This window comes from Sceloporus occidentalis, unplaced genomic scaffold, assembly GCF_023333645.1.
Source record: "Sceloporus occidentalis isolate IW3139 unplaced genomic scaffold, rSceOcc1.0.p SCAF_5, whole genome shotgun sequence".
Taxonomy (NCBI): domain Eukaryota; kingdom Metazoa; phylum Chordata; class Lepidosauria; order Squamata; family Phrynosomatidae; genus Sceloporus; species Sceloporus occidentalis.
Genome location: NW_028316985.1, coordinates 139,514,170 through 139,534,509, shown reverse-complemented (window position 1 = coordinate 139,534,509; position 20,340 = coordinate 139,514,170). Strand labels below are relative to the sequence as shown.

The window sequence follows — 20,340 nt, the reverse complement described above, 5'->3', positions numbered from 1 at the left end:
GTTTCCAAAGCCCTCTTATAATGGTGGAAAATCAAGGGAGAATCAAAGCAGATAATTATTAATTTCAGATCCCCCACCCCCTGTCATTATGGAGTTTGAAATTTTCCTCACTAATAATCAGAAGTTGCATTAGGTAGTTTAGACATAAGTTAGACGAGTATTACAAAACTGTAAGATCTCAATTATAACCAACAGTTCTAAAAATAATTTTATAGAACCACATTCTTTACCTTTTGGAAATAGTTCTTCCCCAGATAGTCTTAAGTTGGAATCACCAGTTCTCTCATCCACTGAAGAAAAATGAATAGGAAATGGTGATGAGGAGCTTGCAATCCAGGGGCCCTAGGATATAAAAATATGATGGTAAATTAACACCTGCAATGTGATAAAACCCCATAATCTTGATTCAAGCTACAGGTGACAGAACACGCTTTAACAACAGAAGTGATAGAATAAATTCCTATTAAAGAAAGCTAAGCATGTGCTTATTTCTCCCATGAGAACAGTGGGTTAAATAACTTAGAAAGTCTACAAGGACATGCAGTGGCAGAGTTAAGAATGACCTGGATACTTTCCCCCTCTTTTAACAGTGCTGTCTCCACCAATATATAAACTGATACTCAGGGATGACATTGTCCACTGTCAGTCCACTCCCACCTATCTCCTTAGCACATAGTGAGCTTAGTATATTACAGGTATCCTAAGCAACTCTCCTAGTCATAGATGGTATTCCTATAATAAACATTAAACTGTTTTTCTTTGCCTATTCATTTGTTCATTAATTGGACCTTACAAACAGATCTTATCCGCTCCCTCACACAAATGGATCGGTCTGTTTCTGGTGCATGTCTGTTTCATATGAGTTCTATCATAAGGCTGTTCTGTCCTGTTGTCAGCATATACATTTTTTTGAAAAAGTCAGGAAAATCACATTGAAATTATATACATTTCCCTCTAAAATAAGTCTTTTGAAGCCAAGTACTTCACTGCAACATGAGAAGAAAAACACAGTTCCAAAGGCTATTATTCCATTCTGCATATTCGCTTGCAAAGTGTAAATTAGATTGGTTCACTTATAAATATAGACCATTCAAAATAATCCAATGCCCCAACTTACAATAGCTCTGCTTCTCTGTTATTTACCCTTTGTTTGTACTGGATAGCTTAAAATCACTTTTTACCTCAGGACCAGGACTTTCTGCAAGTGCTCTTCTTTCAGATTTCATCACTTGATCATTTAACTTTGTTTCAGAAGATGGTGCCGACAAAGAAAAGAATCTGTAATTATGAGATGCTTTATCTTCTGCCTTGCTTCCTTCATAATCTTCCACATGACTACTTTTTCTCAAAACACTCCTGGGTTGAGGAGATGGCTTTGAATAATCATGTAATGCAGGAATGCTGATATTTTCAGCTGGGAAAAATACAAAGAATGCAATTTTCAACAGGCATTTCAGAAGAAGACAATCCAGACTAAATGAAACAACCTCCCAAAATGTTTCTTGTACCAAACAGTCAGATTGCTTCAAACATTTGTGAGAATAGTATTAAATCCCAGATGTTCAATTAAAATAAAATTAACAATTCAAGTACTACAACTGACAAATAAGAAATATCATTTTAAAACTCTTGTACATGATTGCTTCTTTCACTTCTTTGTGAAATCACATAGCCTGACTGTAATCATTTGCTCATTCCTTTTGTGGGAAGCAGGATTTTATGTTACAATTCCAACCTGTTATTTTTAGGTGCAATTGCTAATTCACACCGAAAAAATGTCAGACCGTATGCAATATGAGGCATGATTAAGAATCCACAGAGATTTAGCATTGTTTACATGTGTAGTAAAGAAAGATAGCTCCTCCTCTTTTTCTGCATGAAATAAACCATATCAATGCCATTAAAAATGCAGAGAGATCCAATAAATAGAGCTTGAGGAGTATATACCCTTTCCAACATAGGGTGGCTCTCTCAAGAGTTGTCTATTGCCTCAATGCATGGCTTCACAGACTTCTGTGAATATGAGACACTATGGAAAGTATGGATTAAGAAATCAGCTATGTCTTCTTTAAAGGAATTTCCCAACTTTCAATTTTCTGAGTATCTTCATAATGCCCAGCATTGAAGCAATAGGTCCCATTGGATATAGCTGGCCCCTGTAAGGGAGCCAGTGCTGGGAACCTCTTTCCCTCTCTATCTGCCTACTTTTATACATCCTCACCTCCATGCATGTGTAGGATGCTTCATTCCATAATCAAGAAACAGCTGCACCAGTACAGTATGCTTCCCCTTCATCCTTGAGTATATAAGCCACTCCAAATAAGCTACATATACCCAAAAGTGAAAGACTCACTGAACAAAACTGGTTAACATCATAGATTTGTACTATTAACAGCCGGCTTTTGTTAATGATTGCCTATAGAGTTCATTGTTTAGGGCAGAAGACTAGAGTAAAATGTATGATGATAATCCTAGCCTATGACTGTACCCTTGATTTTAGGACTGAATCATAGCTGCATTAAAACTATCTAATTTTGTTTCTGGGCTGCTTTAAAAACAAACAAGCATTTTGGGTTTGGTGATTTTGAGTTCTCACTCAAAATCATTAAATATCCAAATACTGGAAAGAAGTGTACACAGCCCAAGATATATTTTTTACATCTCCCGAACTTAACAGCTTGAATTTCTTTAGCAATGGGAACAATGCATCCGTGTAATCCTCATGCTACTCAGTTTAGTTCCTAGTGACACAGCACCTTCAATTAATTTACATTTTAGGCAGAATCCCTCATAAGCCCACCTTTAACCTATGTGACTAAGGGTAGGGCTTTTGCCACAGTGACATGTTTGAGGAGGAGCAGTTGACAGACATTAGGCAAGATCCTGAATATGAGGATGGGGCTCTGTAGTTTTAGGCACATTTGACAATACAATTTCTACAAAACGTATCTTTTCAGCCAAGCAAACAAACAAAGGGTTTCTGAGGTGCTACAGATTGAAGTGCTGGGAAGTATATCTGCTGCACTTGCAGTGCACACTGAAAAAGGTGAAGAGACTCCTTGGAGTCCTGCTTCATTTGCTTCTTTCAATGCACTCTGCAACTGCAAGAATGCTGGTGAAGTCATTTCCCAGCACCCTAATTTACAGTATCTTCAACATCCTTTGATTGGGGTGCTACCTGGCTAAAAAAGTAGGGGTGTGTGTCACATTTTGTCATTAACTAAATTATAAGATCATGAATCCAAATTTGTTGTTGTGTGCTTTCACGTCATCTCTGACTTATGGTAACCTTAAGGCAACCATGTTATCAATCAATGTTTATTGATTAGCCCTTAGGCCATCTCAAAATAACACAAAAGTGAGTAAAACATGCTATAAAATTCTATAGGCGTTCTATGAAAAATTAGAAAGGAGATAAAATATAATAAAATCTAAAATGTAAATAAAATACTGTACAGACACCATACAATGCAGTACAATATAAGTACAATACCCCAAAAGGCAACCCTATCATGGGGTTTTCTTGGAAAGATCTGTTCAGAGATTTGCCATTGTCATCCTTTGAGGCTCAGAGAGCATAACTTGCCCAAGGTTACCCAGTGGATTTCATGGCTGAGCTGGGAATTGAACACTGGTCTCCAGATGCGTAGTCCAACACTCAAACCATTACAACATGCTGACTATGAGATCATAGTACCCCAAATTAGGAGATCATAAATCCAGTTTATGATCTTGTATCTGCCAAGCACGATGACACAAAGCATATAATTACTGTCATCGGCAAAAGACTGTTTCCTCTACTGGACTGCCCTTTTCTTTTCTTTCTTTTTCTTTCTTTTGAAAGGTGAAATTTTGGTTGAAAAACTCTGTGATAGTTGTGAATCACCTTTTAGACAGGTTGCAGTGCAGTCGGCACTACTTAACTAAAAATAACATAAAAAAACAGAAGCAGATTTCTTGCTACTTCTTGGTTTTGTCATTATTGATTTATTGATTGCATTTTGGACAATTAGTGCAGCCCGTGGAAGGTCCTAGGGCAAAAAGCTGGCCTCCAATGGGTGTCTTTAGATAAAACTTTATATAAAGTTTCATTTCAGGAAATGTATTTGTCTAATTCAGAACAGTCCAGGGACTGCATAGTATCATAGATTCTTAAAAAATCAGTCTATAGGAACTTTGGTAATTCCTTGTTGGGGCTAAGTTTAGTGTCTACAATTTGCATAAAAACAGGTAAATACATTCAATGTGAATGCTAATTTTTAAAAAGATTTTTATACATTCTAGAAAAAAATATGTAATGTTGGCTTGGTCCAAATCTATGGACTTTTAAAATACAAGCATGGTGTTGTTTTGTGCCTTCAAAAGTTGTTTCCGACTTATAGTGACCCTAAGGTGAATCTATCACAGGTTTTTCTTGGCAAGTTTCTTTAGAGGGGGTTTGTCATTGCCATCTTCTGAGGCTCAGAGACTGTGTCTTGCCCAGGGTCACCCAGTGGGCATATACTATACCATAGGGCAATCGAACCCAGTGGGCATATACCGTATTTGAAAATCCTGAAGCAGTATTTTAAGATCACTATACTTGGCCAATGCTGCCACTTAGAGGAGAAAAATAACATAAGCTCTTTTAGTAAGAGACCTGAAATCCCCATGAAACATTGATAAATAAATTCTCAGAGCAAAATATTCATGGCTGAAGCATGACTTTTCCATGTACTGTGATCCTGAACATATTCAGGTCTCATATATATGTCTGCTTATTAGAAGAGTTGCAACTTTAGTGGTTGCAGTATTTATTGGGAGCACAACAGTACAAGGGGCATTTACAGTATATATAAGGCTAAGGATGTTAACTTATTACAGATCATAAGGGAAGATCACACACTTAGCATCAATTATTATGTTGTAGCTGATGTCAGTCCCTGAAGAGGCATGTATCTGCTTAATATACCAACATGAAAAAAAAATCCTTTAGTGATTAGCGATACTAGTTCACAATGCAAAATGCTTTAGTATCAATGCTTGCCAGCACTGTTTTATGCAAGATGTTCTGGCACCAAGGCTTACCTGCCTCAAAACAAGCAAAGATCAAGGCATGCACTGAGGCTCCCCAAACTTTTTTTGGCTACCGCCCCCTATCCTCTACAGTGACAAACTTAGTGCTCCTCCCAGCACATATTTCTTGATATTAGATCTACTGTTCTACTGCAAATTCAAAGCAACCAATCTCAGTCACTGCTCCCTTTCTTCCCGGTCACCATGAGAGCAGCAACCAAGCAGTTGGCTGAGCAGAGACCAAGAAGCCTCTTGCCCACACAGTGGGTGCAAAGGGAGAAGCTTCTTCCAGGCAAGGACGTTCCATCCTTCGTCAGGGTGGAGAGGGGCGCAGCTGGTATGTGTAGGGGGTTTACAGATGCTACATGCTCTGCACTGGAGACTGGCGCAGAAGGGGAGAGATTTTTACAGAAACCACTCTAAAGCGAAGGACTTTTTCCAAAAATCAACCCCGGATATCCTCACCCTCCTTCCTCAGGGACATGCCTTCCCCACAAAGCTTCAATTGGGGAAGCTTCACTGTTTCTTCTACTAACTCTTCTCTTGGCCTGTCCAATGAAAGAAAGTACGAACAGCAATGCAACTCCAACCTGCCAGCCAAATCCCAGCAAAGCTCACAAAGCTTAAGCAGGGTCCCAAATTTGAAAGCTCCCTTTTGCCACTGTTTCGCCTGCATTACCACAAGCTTCCAGTCAGTCACTCTGTCTCAAAATGGGGCTACTCCAAGCCACAGAAATGATGCTCTGTGCCCATGCCTTGTAAGAGTTTCCCAAACACCACTGCCACCACTAGCAAAAGATGCTAGACTAAGGGAGTGAGCTCATGGGGGCAGGCAAAGAGTGGGAGATACTACCACACAAAGCGATCAGTGAAATTGTGTGGTGGTATTAAGGGACCCTGAAAAGAAGTTTCATGCAACCCCACCATGGTCCTAAAGGCTGCTGGTTCCCCTTGTCTTTCTTGTGCCCCAATACTTTGACTGAAGGTCCCCCTGCCATCCTCTTTTTCCTCACTACCCCACTGCTGCCCTCTTTTCCCTCACCGCTCCCCTGGATCTCCACTGCCCCCCCCCCCCGGGGGGGCATATCACCCAATTTGGGAATCTACATCTGGCTGGAAGAGCAGGGATTTCTGAGAGTAGAACTACAAAGAACCATTGGTGCTACAACATTTTGCTTGAGACATCAAACCACCTTGTGACTTTTAGTGTGTATAAAATAAATGCATCTCACTATTTAGAGGAAAAATACAAATATCATAATTCCTTCACAAACAGGTTCATTTGATAATCTATACACACTCTCTTTTGGAATTTGTAGATGCAACACACAGCAGTGTAGGATTTACCCTGTCCCTTACCCAAGGCAAGATCCTCACATAAACAACCTATTGGGATACTCTTTCTGCTTTGGCGTGGATCCAAATAACTGATACGAGTTCTGAGGATCTAAGGTGGGTTGGGGTTATGTTTCTTAATTATTGTCAGCAGACAATTCTTTTGAAATTGAGAAGAATTTCAGAATGATTATGGAAATAACTTCTGATATAGCGTGAAGGCTTGGATACTACTGGTCCAAAAGATGTAAAACTCCTCTGAAATCAGGGGTCAGATAAAAATGGTTATCAGTTCTCTGTTGCAATAGTGGATAATTATAAAATTGTGGCTGCTGACATACTGCAGAATGATTGCAGTTACATTGCTTTCATGGCTCTATCCTACAGAATCTTGGGGTCTGTAGTTTGTTGTAGCACCAGAGCTCTCAGACAAAAACTACAGATCCTAGAATTTCACAGGATGGAATTGAGCCATGGCAGTTAAATAAGTATCTGCAGTACAGATACAACTATTGTCTGATATTTCAGAGCTAAACATGAGAGTTATATTTGCAGTATAAAACCACACAAGATTAAAAGATGGAAATGTTTTAAACATTGACAAAGCTCAATCAAATATAGCTTACATTTATCTTGGAATAATTTGCAGAATGGAGAAAAAACAACCAACAACTGGCATGGTAACATTTGTTTAAATACACTCAAAAGTGCTGAAGCTCCCATGAAGATGATAATGGAATTATGCAAACTACTTTACTTGAACATAATTACTCCAAGCAGAAGAATGTAAAGTAACTTGTTTTACCAGATACTGATGCTGCCTTGCTCTTGAATTCCCTTGGCTTTGGCACAGGCTTGATTTCAGTTTTCTGTTGAATTACGTCATCACTTTCTAACTGCAGCTCAAACACAGGTACTTCATCAAGTTGTTCACCCTCTTCTTCAAATCCTGATCCTTCTTCAGAAACTGATTCATCATCCCGTGCCTCTTTGCTCAGACGTTTATTTTCCAACCCTGTTGTTTCCTGAGATATCTCCTCATCTTCTCCCAGAACAAAGGCATTAGCAGTTTCTTTTTCAGAAAAACGGCAGTCTCGCAAAGGTCCTTCAAATGGAATGGATTTCTTCCCTACATGCTCTTCATATGACCCAGAATGTTCTGTCAGTGAAAAGGGGACAGCTTCTCTCTCTTCCCTCAAAACTTCTTTCTCCAGCTTGGACACATAGTGAGGTCTCTGATCTACATCTGATGAAGACAAATCAACTTCACTTTCACTTTTCAAACTGCTCCTATTGCCATGATTCTTCTTGCATAATGGTATTGTAAAACCAACAGATTTCTTTGGGTTGTTTTCCAAAATTTCAGGAAACTCCTCTTCTGAACCTAGAAACAGATTAACAATTTGTGTATAAAAAGAAATGTCAACAATAAACCTTAATCCCAAACATCAATCTGACATACATTTTTGATCCAATACATTTTTAAAACTTTGCAGTGTCAACCATGAAACAGTATGCTTCTTCCTTCCTTTGATTTGCTCCCAGAAGTCATTTTTAGCATTATATGGAACAAGTTTCAGAATGTACACAGAAATTGAAAGTATACACTTTATCACTTGTAATACACGTGCTTTATAAATTATGTTCCACTTCAGCATCAAAAGCCTCAAGAACATTAATATACACTAAATCATAAATATATAAAAATATTTGAGCCATTCAGACCCATATAATGTAGAGGGGGGAACCCCCAATAAATACATTCAAAAGAAACATGAGGTGCACTGTGATATAATGCAAAAACCAATTCATATACAGCAGTAATTCTCTAAGTACAATTCCTTAACGTACCAAAGACAAATATATCCTCACTCAAGAAAAGAACGTTGACTCCTACCTAGTCAGTTGGCACACTGGGATTATCCCATTTGTGGGTTGACTGTTGCTCTGTGCTATCCTGAGAAAGACTTATCTACAGGTTTGAGGAACCCAAATATTTTCCATTCCCACTGCAACAAACAAATGCCTCCTTTTACCAGCCCCCAAGTAGGGCTGAGCATGCAAGAAAGATATTGTCTATTATTTGTCCCTTCTTAAGCAAATGTGGAATGCATTTTCAATAGCTTTGGATGTGGGGCAAAAAAAGAAGTTGTTTCAATCCACATTTTCCTATATTGGGGAGGAAAACTGCAATAAGTTTCATAGGCATTACTTCATGATCTTTAGCCCTAAGTATTTCGTAAGGCATATGTATAACAGAGGTCCAAAACACATTGCAGAAATAATCCAATCAGAGACTGTTTTAACTGCCTTGGCTCAGTGCTAGGGAATCCTGGGAACTGTAGTTTATTGTGGCACCAGAGCTCTCTGCTAGAGAAGGCTAAATGTCTCAGAAAATTACAGTTCCCAGAATTCCCTAACACTAAGCAAGGACAGTTAAAGCAGTCTCAAATAGGATTCCCCCCACACCCGTGTATTTTGGATCTGAGACTCCTTCTAAGCAAAAGTCCAGACTAAGATCATGTTGCATTACTGACCTCTTATCTGTGGAACAAAAGCAGCATGAGGGTACAAGCAGATGTTATTCTAAGGTATCTTGTTATTCAACATACCTTCATCATCACTTTCAAAGTCTTCGGAATAGTCAGCCATTTGTTGTCTTGCTGCACGAGCAGAAAGTGCTTCCTGTAACTCTGCCTAAATATAAATGCATAGAACAAATTATCATTTTAATGAGAAAAATAATCTGTCTGCATTCTAACAATAATCTTCCGTTTAGCACAACTATTTTAGGAAGAGATTTAAGATACAATTCCAGCATTGTTTACAACAGGCAGCATTAATAATCATATTTTATAGCCTCTGCTGAGCTATGGAACCATGGTAATCTAAAAAAAATAAGGCAGAGCATAGCTTCCCTCTATAAATAAAGTGATTATCATGAAGAAGTACAATCTCATGTTGCTAGTTTGAGCATTCATTTGTGATCAGTTCACCAATAATACCAAGTCATAATTAAATATCTTAATGCAAACATATACCTGCCTTTTCCAGTTACTCATTTTACATATGTCCTTTGTTCACTATATCCACCTTTTGGAAATACTGGTATGTAAAAGTTCTGGGCCAAAAGTGTGGAAAACTTTTTTGGTTCACTGTGAAGATTATTCCCTAGCCTCAGAAGGAGAGAATAAGAGACAGGTCCAAAACACACTATAGAAATAATCCAATTTGAAACCGCTTTAACTGCCCTGTTAGAGAATCTTGGGAACTGTAGTTTATTGTGGCATCGGAGTTGTCTGATAGAGAAGGCTAAATGCCTCACAAAACTACAGTTCCCAGAATTCCCTAGCATTGAGCCAGGGCAGTTAAAGTCATCTCAAACTGGATTATTTCTCCAGTGTGTTTTGGACTGCAGTTTCTGCTGGACTTAATTCTCTCTCCCACTGCCATCACCTTTCCTTGTGTGTCTTGTTTTTAGATTGTTAACCTGAAGGCAGGGAACTGTCTAAGAATTTGTAAGCTGCTCTGAAGAGTGGGGTATAAATACAATAAATAAATAAATAAATAAATAAATAAATAAAATTATTCTGCAGATCAAGTTTGACTTGGAGATCAAATATTTTACCTGAAAAGAGGTTCTTTTGGAGAATTTTGGACTCTTGGTGTAGGCTAAGGTGCTAACACTTTCTTCATCAGACATGTTTCTTGATCTGAGAAAATTAATTGTATATGCTGCTGAACTTGGAACCCAGTGAAGGCAACTGTTCTGTCTGACTGTAAATAAGAAAGATTTTAGTGGCAAAATTCCTTTGAGGATGTCCAAATACATTTTCTCACTTCAAAAACAGCAAATATTTTACTAAGGAACTTATTTTCCCAGTATATTTGAATTGCAATTGCAAGAGGAATTGGGAAGAAATGGTTAAGAATTCCTGAAAGATTTCACAGAAGCAATATTTAACTGGAAAATGAATGTTATTTTGAATGTTTGATTTGATCTGATTTGGAAAATGTGTCTTCTAATGACTGAAAATGGACTAATAAAAAAGATAGGCCCTTAAGATGTTTTAACTTGAGTTCTATTCTCAGTGAAAAAGAAATTAAAGTTGAGACAAAGTAGTTAATGTTACTGTTACTGACCCAAAAAGGGTTGTTGTTTTTTCACTACAGAGAAAAAAATGTTCCTTCTCTAGAAGGAAGTACAGCAAAAAAATAAAAATAAAAATCTGAAATATGTTCATATTATTCTTCTTAGGTCCATCTTGTGCAGGAAATAGTAGAGAACGTACCTTTATGCATAAGCAATGTGTAGGAATAAAGAATGAAGATCTTGCACGTTATCTGCTGCGCTGTCAATTATACGACGGTATTAGAGAGCAATATCTAGCTGCCATCATCAGAAATTTGAGGGAAAGGGATGATGAAAGCAAGCTGCCTCTGCTATTGCAAGGAGACCATCCTTTTATAACTCTTAGGGCTGCCTTGCTTCCAGTCAAAGCAGTTATTTTTCAGATGCAAGAAGCAGAAAAGGGCCTCTTGTGCAAATTACAAGGCGGGGGAAATCAGATTCAAATATTCCACATTTTATAGAGACTTTTTTCAAAATTTTAAAATTTTATTACTATTTTTAATGGAAGTTTTAACTATGTATGTTTTTTTTCTTTTTTATCATGATGTGTGTGTGTGTATATATATTTCTTTATTTTTATTTGAAATCATCTGGAGACTTATTCAATAAAGATGTATCTATTTTATTATTTTATTTTATTTTTTAATTTAAGTTTGAACTATGCATGTTTCTTTTCCTTTTTATCATTGTGTGTGTGTATTTATATATATATTATTTATTTTATTTGAAATCGTCTGGAGATTTATTCAATAAAGATGCATCTATTTTATTGTTTTATTATGATTTTAATGTAAGTTTGAACTATGCATAAATATTATTATATTAGTAGAAGTATTATTAGTATATTATTATATTATTATTATTATATTAATATATTAGTAATTATTATTTTATTATTATATTAGTAGTAGTATAATATTATTGTAATATTATATTATTATTAGTCATTATATTATTATTATCATTATTATTATCATTATTATAATGGCATGCTCCCTCTGAATGAACCATGCCCTAGGAAAACCCTAATAAGAGGAGGGTCCTATTTGGGCAATAAGAGAAGAAGGTATTAAGAGTTCCAGCCTGGTCCCTCCTTCTCCGCCTTCGCCTCCAAACCCTGCCCCCTTCCTTGCTCCTCTTCCGAGGCTGGAGCCTCCAACTCAGGCCCGCTCCCAAGCCAAGCCCTGGCCTCGCGTACCTCGCGTCGCAGGGAGGCTCTTTCTTTTGTCTCGGGCGAGAGGGCTGAGTGAGCGTCGGCCGCTCGGGTCTTGTCCCTGCCCCAGTTCCAGGCTTATGAAAGCGCCTCGGGCCTAGTAGGCTTCTGGGCCTGAAAGGCGTTGCTTAGCAACCACCGCTACGCTAGAGTTGACCGCACAGAGCCTAGGCCGCGTTGCCGTGGAAACCGCACCAGGCTTGCTCATCCTCCACTCTCATTGGTTGCGGAGGAGAGAGTGGCGTGTGACGCAATAAAAGCGGGCTCTCCCTCCCTCTCTCTATCGCCCCCTCAGGCCAAGAGTGCATTGCACTACCCTCTTAAAGCCTTGCTATTCCTCCTGTTGCATTCTGGGACTTGTAGTTTAGAGAAAGGGCATTTACTATTCAGCCAGAAAGCTCTTAAGCCTCACTGGACTACAAACCCCAAAATGCAACAGGAGGCATTCTGAGTAGTGTGATAATCTTCTATATAGGCGTCACCTGCACTGAGGAAATAATCCAGTTTGATACGGCTTTAGCTGCCATGGCTCAAGGCTATGGGATTCTGGGGATTCTAGGGTTTGTATTGTTTTTTGTGGCACCAGAGCTCTCTGACACAGAAGGCTATAAATGTCTCACAAAACTATAAGTCCCAGAATTCCATAGTAACAGCTAAAGCGGTGTCAAGCCGGATTATTTCTGCAGCCATTTTTATAAAGCAGTGGTCCCCCAAACTGTGCTCTTTAAGGGATTTTGGACTACAGCTCCCAGAATGCCAGACTATTGGCCTACATGGCTGAGGCTTCTGGGAGCTGAAGTCCAGCATTCTCTTGTTAAAGGGCACAGTTTGGGGACCACTGCTTTACAAAAGCATGAAGGGCCATCTCAGAATTAAAACCATTTAAGACAGTGGTTCTCAATCTTTGGTCCTCTAGGTTTTTGAGGCTACAACTCCCAGAATTCCTGAAGAATGAGCATACTGACTGGGACTTCTGGGAATTGAAGTCCAAAACATCTGGAGGCCCAAGGGTTGAGAACCACTGCTTTAAGACCTGAAGGACATAGAATAAAAGTATTATAGCACAACTCATTAAAAAAAGAAAGCCCTTTATATATAAATTAATCAGTTCCAAAACACCTGCTGGAACAGAAAGCTTTTCACCTGCCAATGAAAGGACAGTAGTGAGGAAGCCGACCTCACATCCACACTGCAGAAATAATTCAGTTTCACACCACTTTAACTGCCATGGCTCAATGCTATGTAGTTGTGAACTGTAGTTTGTTGTGAGTGACACCAGAACTCTCTGACAGAAAAGGCTAAATCATGTCTCACAAAACTGCAGTTCCCAGAATTCCATAGTTTGTGCCATGGCAGCTAAAGCGGTGTCATACCGGATTATTTCTGCAGTGTGGATGCAGCCATAAAGCATGAAAAGCTTGTTTACACTTTCAGTTCTTTTAAAAGCTACAAGTCTCAAGAGGATGCGTCTGTGTGTCCCCCCCAATCCCAGCTACGTGGAACACTAATATATTTTTTCATCAAGCTTAAAAGTATAAACCAGGGCTGTATCCGCACTGCAGAAATAATCCTATTTGACACCACTTTAACTGCCATACCTCCATGCTATGGAATTCTGGGAACTGTGGTTTGTTGTGGCACCAGAGCTCTTTCACACAGAAAGCTAAATGTCTCACCAAAGTACCATTGCCAGAATTCCAAAGCATTGAGCCGTAGCAGTTAAAGTGGGGTCAAACCGGATTATTTCTGCAGTGTGTCTGCAGTCTGGAATTTGAAATGTCAAGTCTTCCCTACGTTTAAATTCAAAGTATTGCTGAATATCATTTTGTTTAGTTTTTTATTTGGTTTCTTGCCATGATTCAAAACTGGAACTGTTCAATCTGCAATTTCATATTTATCCTCAAAAAGCCAGCTTTTATCCTTAGGCTTAATGAAACCTTGTGTGTGTCTATTCAGAAATAAGGCAGACTGAATTCACTGGGGCTTACCCCCAGATAGCAATGCACACGACTTTAGCATTTTATTTCTACAAAATAATTTATCCTTGCTAGTTGTTTTTGATGAGGATAATACATGAGTTGTGTTTGTTGCAGAAATCTCCCTTTTCTTTCATAAATGAAGCTAGTGATGTGCAGTGATTTGAGCGGTGGACTACGACTCTGGAGAGCAAGTTTCGAATCCTGGCTCGGCCATGTACACCCAGTGGGGGACTTTGGGCAAGTCACACTCTCTCAGCCTCAGAGGACGGCAATGGCAAACCCCCTCTGAAGAAACTTGCCAAGAAAACCCTGTGATAGGTTTGCCTTGGGGTTGCCATAAATCGGAAATGACTTGCAAGCCCACAACAACAACAACATTTTTAAAATGGCTGGCATATACCTTATTAAAAATACCTTTGCACACTTTTGCCTTTGCAGAAAATGTGGGTCAATTTCCTAGACCTTATGGATATTGCTTCTGAAATAATGTGCCAGTCTAAATTTCTGAAAATGTACAGTATTAAAATTTTAATTCCCAGTCACATAGATTGATGCAATATATGATCTCTTTGTCATTTAAAATTAGTACCATTGGGAGGGGAGCATCTTAGAAAAGTTACTTCTTTGGATTATAATTCCCAAATTATCTCAACCAACATGCTGCCAGGGGATTCTGAGAGTTACAGTCCAAAAAAAGTCATTTTTTCTTTCAGGTTTTCCAAGGAAAAATGTGTAATAATTGTCATTTCCAGAGGATGGCAGCAAAAGATTTGGCTACAAAAAGTCAGGCACCTCTATCTGATGGTTGTTGCTGAATTTAGTATGTCACCATTTATAGTCAAAGCTTGAAAAACAGGACATTTTTAGTTATTTTTATTTTATTTTTAGCAACATTTTAATGTTACTGCACATTAAAATGAAGCGTTCGCAGCAAAAAATAAAAATGTGGGTTAGACCAAGAAACTGAAAATAAATAATTGTATTCTCTGAAGATGCCAGCCACAGACACTCGCAAAACATCAGGAATAAACTCTTGTAAAACATGGCCACATAGCCTGAAAAACCCACAAAAAACTTTGAGGTGTTTTTAATGTAGAACATGCCAATGCGGTCCCACTTAAAAAATAAAACAAAATTGTTTTACATTTGTTGGAGGTAGAAACCTCAAATAGTAAAGTCCCAGTCCGATGTCCCTCTATTTATTCAAATAATTTGAATCCATGTTTTGATTAAAGACTGCCATTCTATGCCCATTTTCCTGTGAAAAACAACAAAATAGTTTATGGCATCTGGCATGCACTGGAGCTCACTTCATCTGATATATGAAGTTTTATAATCGGTTGGCAGGAAACAAAACATATATACGTAGGTATAGACAAAAATATATGCAGTGTGATCAAATGACAGCAAAATGTTAATAAAGAACAAGCTCAGTTCTCTTATGAAATGCATGAAGCATCACATGATGACCAAAAATTAGGGACACCCCAACTCTGTCCAAACTGTAAAGCCCAGCTCTAGAACTCTACACTGGCATGGATTTAAGTCTGCACATGTGCAGCTGTTCCTACATCATTTTCCATGTGATTAGTATTCCAAGTGCCCGTTCACACTACACAGTTATAACATTATGATTGCACTTTAATTACCATGGCAATACGTAGGGTTGCCATATCCTCTATTTGAAGGTTGGAAAGCTTTTCCCTTATAGGATTGGCAGATATTATAAGCTATGTCCCTCCTTTGAGGGCTGGAAAGGGTGCCCTTTTTATTGACTGAATGGGATGCTAAAAAAAATCTTGTCGTTTGGAGGATGGGCAGTTTAAGAAAATATGAGATCAGGGTGACCAGATGCCATTACCGCAATGGAGGACAAAGCAATGCAAAACGTAGGATAGCCAAGAAAAATGGAGAACCAAAGAAAATCTAAAAACACTTCGATAAATGTGAATGCATGCTTTTAGTCTTGCTGTAATGGAGGATATTTTTGAATTCCTCCTGGACAGAAAGCTGAAAAGTAGGACATGTCCTGGAAAAAGAGGAGGTCCAGTTACCCTGTATGCGTTTGACTTGCAGAAATAAGCAAGTGTGTCTGAAGTTCAAACACAGGCAATTGGATCCTCCACGCACCTTTCCTTCTTAAAGCTGGTGGATGTTTTCACCTGAGCACCTTTTCATCAATAAAAATGGGTAGCGATCAGCAAGGAGTAGAGTTTTGCTTTGGTGTGTACATACAAAGTGCCTGGCTACTTTTTGTTGCTTTTGGCCAGGGTTGGAAAGTGGGAATCAGGTTTTTTTTTTATTTAAAAAAGTTGAGGTTTTTTTTATTATTATTATTTGCATTAATATGTAGGACCACACCAATATAGGATAGAAAATTAAGCAGCCAAATGCAGTTTAGATGTTATCACCACTAATTTAAATAATAATTATTCTTAAAAAGTGCTCTTTTAAAGCAAGTTGTTTTGGTTGAGCTTATTTTAATTGAAGGATTTGTTTCTCAATGGTATTCTTTGCACTATAATAAAGTGATTAAAAAGAAGTCACTGACACTGGATATTGGTATAACAACGAATGCCTGCCAATAAACTTTTAAAATTAAAATGTTTAAAATTCAAAAAGTTGTTGTTCAAATAAAAGGGCTAGAAAATAGTAATAATGGCCACATACAGTCTATATATGTGAATAATCAAACAAATCAGGAGTAGTTTTTTTAAAAAAAAATGTTATTTGGTTTAAACCAGGCAACCCTGCTTTTGGCAGAGGTTGACCAAGCAACTGAGAAGGGTGAGACAGTTGAGGATGAAGCAGTCTGTGAGTGGGTGAATAACTTAAAGAATGTAAATATGGTCAGCTCTCTGTATCCACAGATTCAACCGTCCATGGCTTGGTAATATTATACACACACACACACACACCAAGCAAACCTTGATTTTGCTCTTTTATATAAGGAACACCATTTTATTATGCCATTATATTTAATGGGACTTGAGCATCTACAGATTCTGGTATGCATGAGGGGTTCTAGAACCATATCCCAGTAGATACCAAGGGCACATTGTATGTGTGCTTTTTTGTGAGCAGAGGAGAATATGTGTATCTGTGGGGCTGAGCAGACCTTACTCATATATCCCTATCTGCTGTTCTGATGTGGGTAGAATTCAGACATAGGAGATTACCAGACATAGACGAGATAGGGATGGGATCGCTCCTTTGTCCTTATCCTGTCCATGACAGTGATCACTTGAAAGCCTTTCAAAACGTAGCCTTGATCCTGTCATTATCTTGTCATTGAAGCAGCATTTCATTAATGTGAACTCCCGTTAATGCAAAATGCTGGGCAATGCCAATTCAATGACAGGACAATGACAAGATCAGCACAATGTCATTCGAAAGGCTTTTGCACAATCCCTGTCACTTGTGCTTTCTGGATGGGATAATGTCCAGATAAGTGCAACGTCGTTTGAAAATCCTTTCCGCAATCTCACAGGAAGGACTGGACAGAGACAAGACAATGACATCTCTTTGCCCATGTAATAATCTCCATAGTCCTGTTAGTCAAGAATATCAGTATGCAAATGGATCTTGTAGTGCTTTTGAGTCTAACTGAGTGAAAGAAGTTGTAGCATAAGCCTTCGCAGACTTGGTCTACTTCCTCAGATGTTAAGCTTCATTTTTCTCCTTATTCGGCAAAGCACACTCAAAGGAACAATTTTGAATTTGGATGAATCTAAGAGGAAAACTTATCCATATATTCCTATCTGATGTTCTGATGGTGAGGAATAGTCAGCCCTCAGCATGTACTGGTGTATAATTCCAGGATTCAATGCTGATACAAAAATCCATGGATGTACAAGTCCCATTATATACAAGGGCATAGTAAAATTGTGTCCCTTATACAAAATGGCAAAACCAGGGTTTGCCTTTTAGGGATTTTAAATATATATATATTCAAGCCACAGATGGTTGAATGTGTGGATGCAGAATCTGTGGATATGGAGGATTGACAGTCCCACCTTTCCTCCTTCCTGGTCAGTTTTACACCACCCATTAACTGAGCCCTGTGGGTTTATTGCAGTGGGTTGGGAAAGGAGTTCTCCTCCTCTCAAGATCTCCCCTGAGTATCAGAGAAAAGTGGGGAGGGGATGTAAGGAAGGGTAGGTCTCATAGGAAAGAAGTATCCACAGGCCCCTGGCTCCACAATTTCCTGTATGCACTCTATTCTTATGGAAGAAGAAACCCAAAAAGTTCTTGCTTCATTTCCCGTCTACTGGGACTTCATCGCCTTCCATGATGTTCAGTAAATGCCATTTTTTTGCCTAAATAAGGACACCAGTAATAGCAAACAAATTAGCAACATTTTCTAAGTGTAAATGTTTATGCTAAAAAGTGCTTGCTTGTTTTCTTAAATTATGGAACCCTAATGGAAACTTGCAGCAGAGCCATATAATATTTTAAAGTAATGTAAATATTCACAGTTGTTTCTTTGATGCTAAACCCTGAATAATTGAAATGACAAGATGGATCACAGCCAAAGGCCAAGGATTTCTGACACCCTACCAAAATAATGTGTACTCTTCTAATGTACCGTTTGTTCATTTTCTCTCCAAGTTCATTAATCAGGTGGTCTTATGTTTTCCCCCAAAAAGATTATACCAGAAAATCTAAAATAAGCTGAAAGTTAAACTATGTTGGAACTCATATGAAGGCTTAAAAAAACAAAAACAAGCCAAAGCAAATCAGTGACACTGTCTCTTTGGTTGTAAAAAAAAAAACCCTTTTAAAAAAAATAACTTCATGCATACACCCCCAAAATAATTTCAGGAGAGAAAAACAAGTGAATTTACTGGATTTCCAACTGAGTGTTCTGGTTTAATTCCCAGAAATGTGCAGTGTTCCAAACGGATGATGCTTTCTCCTTTTACTATAGTCTTCTTGTTTAGCCACATGTATTCAGTGAATGTGCTGGCCTTACCTGCTCCATTCCTCCTTCTGTTTCCCTCCTATGTGAGACTGGTGACCATCTGAAGCAGGTAACTTCTGCTATCTGTGGAAGATCTCCACATGAGCTGGAATCCCAATTTTCCTGTCTTTCAACTCAAGTGGACAGCTTATTATTATTATTTACTTGTATCCCGCCTTTCTTCCAATATAGGGACTCAAGGCAGCAAGTGTATAGTTTGTATTTTTCTATGGTTAGCTGATAACTTTAGAATTGTTCATGTCTTATTTGTGAAAAGGACACCCATCTATTGAATAAGGACTTAAGGAGTGTTGGACTATGACTCTGGAGACCAGGTTTTGAGTCCCAGGTCCGCCGTGAAACCCACTTGATGCCCTTAGGCAAGTCACATGCTCTCATCCTCAGGGGAAGGCAATGGCAAACCTCCTCTGAACAAATCTTGCAAAGTAAACCTCATGATAGAGTTGCCTTTGGGTCACCATATGTCAGAAGCAACCTGAAGGCACACAACATGCTTGGCTAGCCCAGTACCCAACAATGTATGCCAGGGCCACCCCCAATGTCACCTGGTGTGTGTGTGGAGGGGACTACTGGGGGTGTGACCAAAAGGCGGTGCTCACCCCTTTTTTCTTCCCTATAGCAGTGGCAGCCTCCTTGTGAGGAGACCACCACCACTGTGAATAAGAGGCTGGCTATGCTTGGCCTTGGCCCACCTTGCGGAGGTAGTGGCTTCCTTGTAAGGAGACTACTGCCACCATGGGGAAGTAGGGCTGGGCCCTCTCGCCCCTTTCCCCCAGTGGGAGGATGGCCTGATCGGGTGTCATTCCTCTCCTGGGGTGTCACCCGGTGTGGGCCATACCACTGCACTCCACCTAGTGTCACCATTGTCGTCCACCCCAACCTCTGCACATTAATAGCATTTAGCAATAGCATTTACATTTCAGTACTGCTTATCAGTGAAGTCAGCACCCTGTATGCAGGTTACAATCTGTAAACCAATTGCCCCCAACAAGCTGGATGCTCATTTTACTGACCTACGAAAGGATGGAAGGCTAAGTCAACCTTGAAGCCCTGGGATTGAACTCACAACTTTCTGGCTGCAGTACCTCAATTTAACTGCTGTGCCACTAGGGCTACTAAGCAGATGTTTGAAGCTGAAAATACAGATGTGATCTATATAGGCTTCACATGGTCAGGATGCCCTACCAGACACAATATTAGGAGCATAGATTACATTTGCTGATGTTTTCTGTCTCTACAAAGTTGTCTATAAATGATTCCTCACGTATAAGAAAAGCACAGTGTATTTATCAAACCAATGCAATTCTGTTTCTGATAGGAGAGCAGTATGCTTTCAAAGGCATTCTGTGACAAAATGCAGCTGGAAAATAAATGTATTTTGGCCTACATTGAAACATTCTTTTCTTGGCAAATGTAAGTGAGTGAAAATCAGATCAAGATGAGGTCAGAGGAGCACATTAATGTATTCATCCATCATTTCAGAGTTTAAATGTTTCCTAAAAGGCCTTGTGGCTAATTAGCTGCAAGACTAATTTGCATGTTTCATTACAATGGTTAAACTGGATATATGCCACCCTTTGATTTAGATAAGATCTCTCTTTTCCCACCATTCCTTTGTTAATATTGCACTTTAGCACTCATA

The 20,340-nt window shown here is 38.8% G+C and overlaps 1 protein-coding gene across 6 annotated transcripts in view; it reads right to left on the bottom strand.

Moving 5' to 3' along the window:
• The window catches only part of MAP9 (microtubule associated protein 9), a 34,366-nt gene extending 22,466 nt beyond the window's left edge, over positions 1-11,900 (bottom strand). For 4 of the 6 annotated variants that reach the window (XM_089525626.1, XM_089525630.1, XM_089525629.1 and 1 more), the window contains exons 1-6: positions 11,721-11,900; positions 10,019-10,167; positions 9,003-9,087; positions 7,196-7,774; positions 1,182-1,414; positions 231-342 (exon numbers count right to left, since the gene is read on the bottom strand). In XM_089525626.1, the coding sequence (XP_089381752.1) occupies positions 231-342; positions 1,182-1,414; positions 7,196-7,774; positions 9,003-9,087; positions 10,019-10,093 (1,084 nt within the window). In that variant the 5' untranslated portion in view covers positions 10,094-10,167; positions 11,721-11,900. Of the gene's footprint in view, positions 1-230; positions 343-1,181; positions 1,415-7,195; positions 7,775-9,002; positions 9,088-10,018; positions 10,168-10,533; positions 10,566-11,720 lie in introns of those variants that run through there. The other 2 variants (XM_089525627.1, XM_089525628.1) reach the window with 2 other exon arrangements.
• Between the last annotated feature and the right edge of the window lie 8,440 nt (positions 11,901-20,340).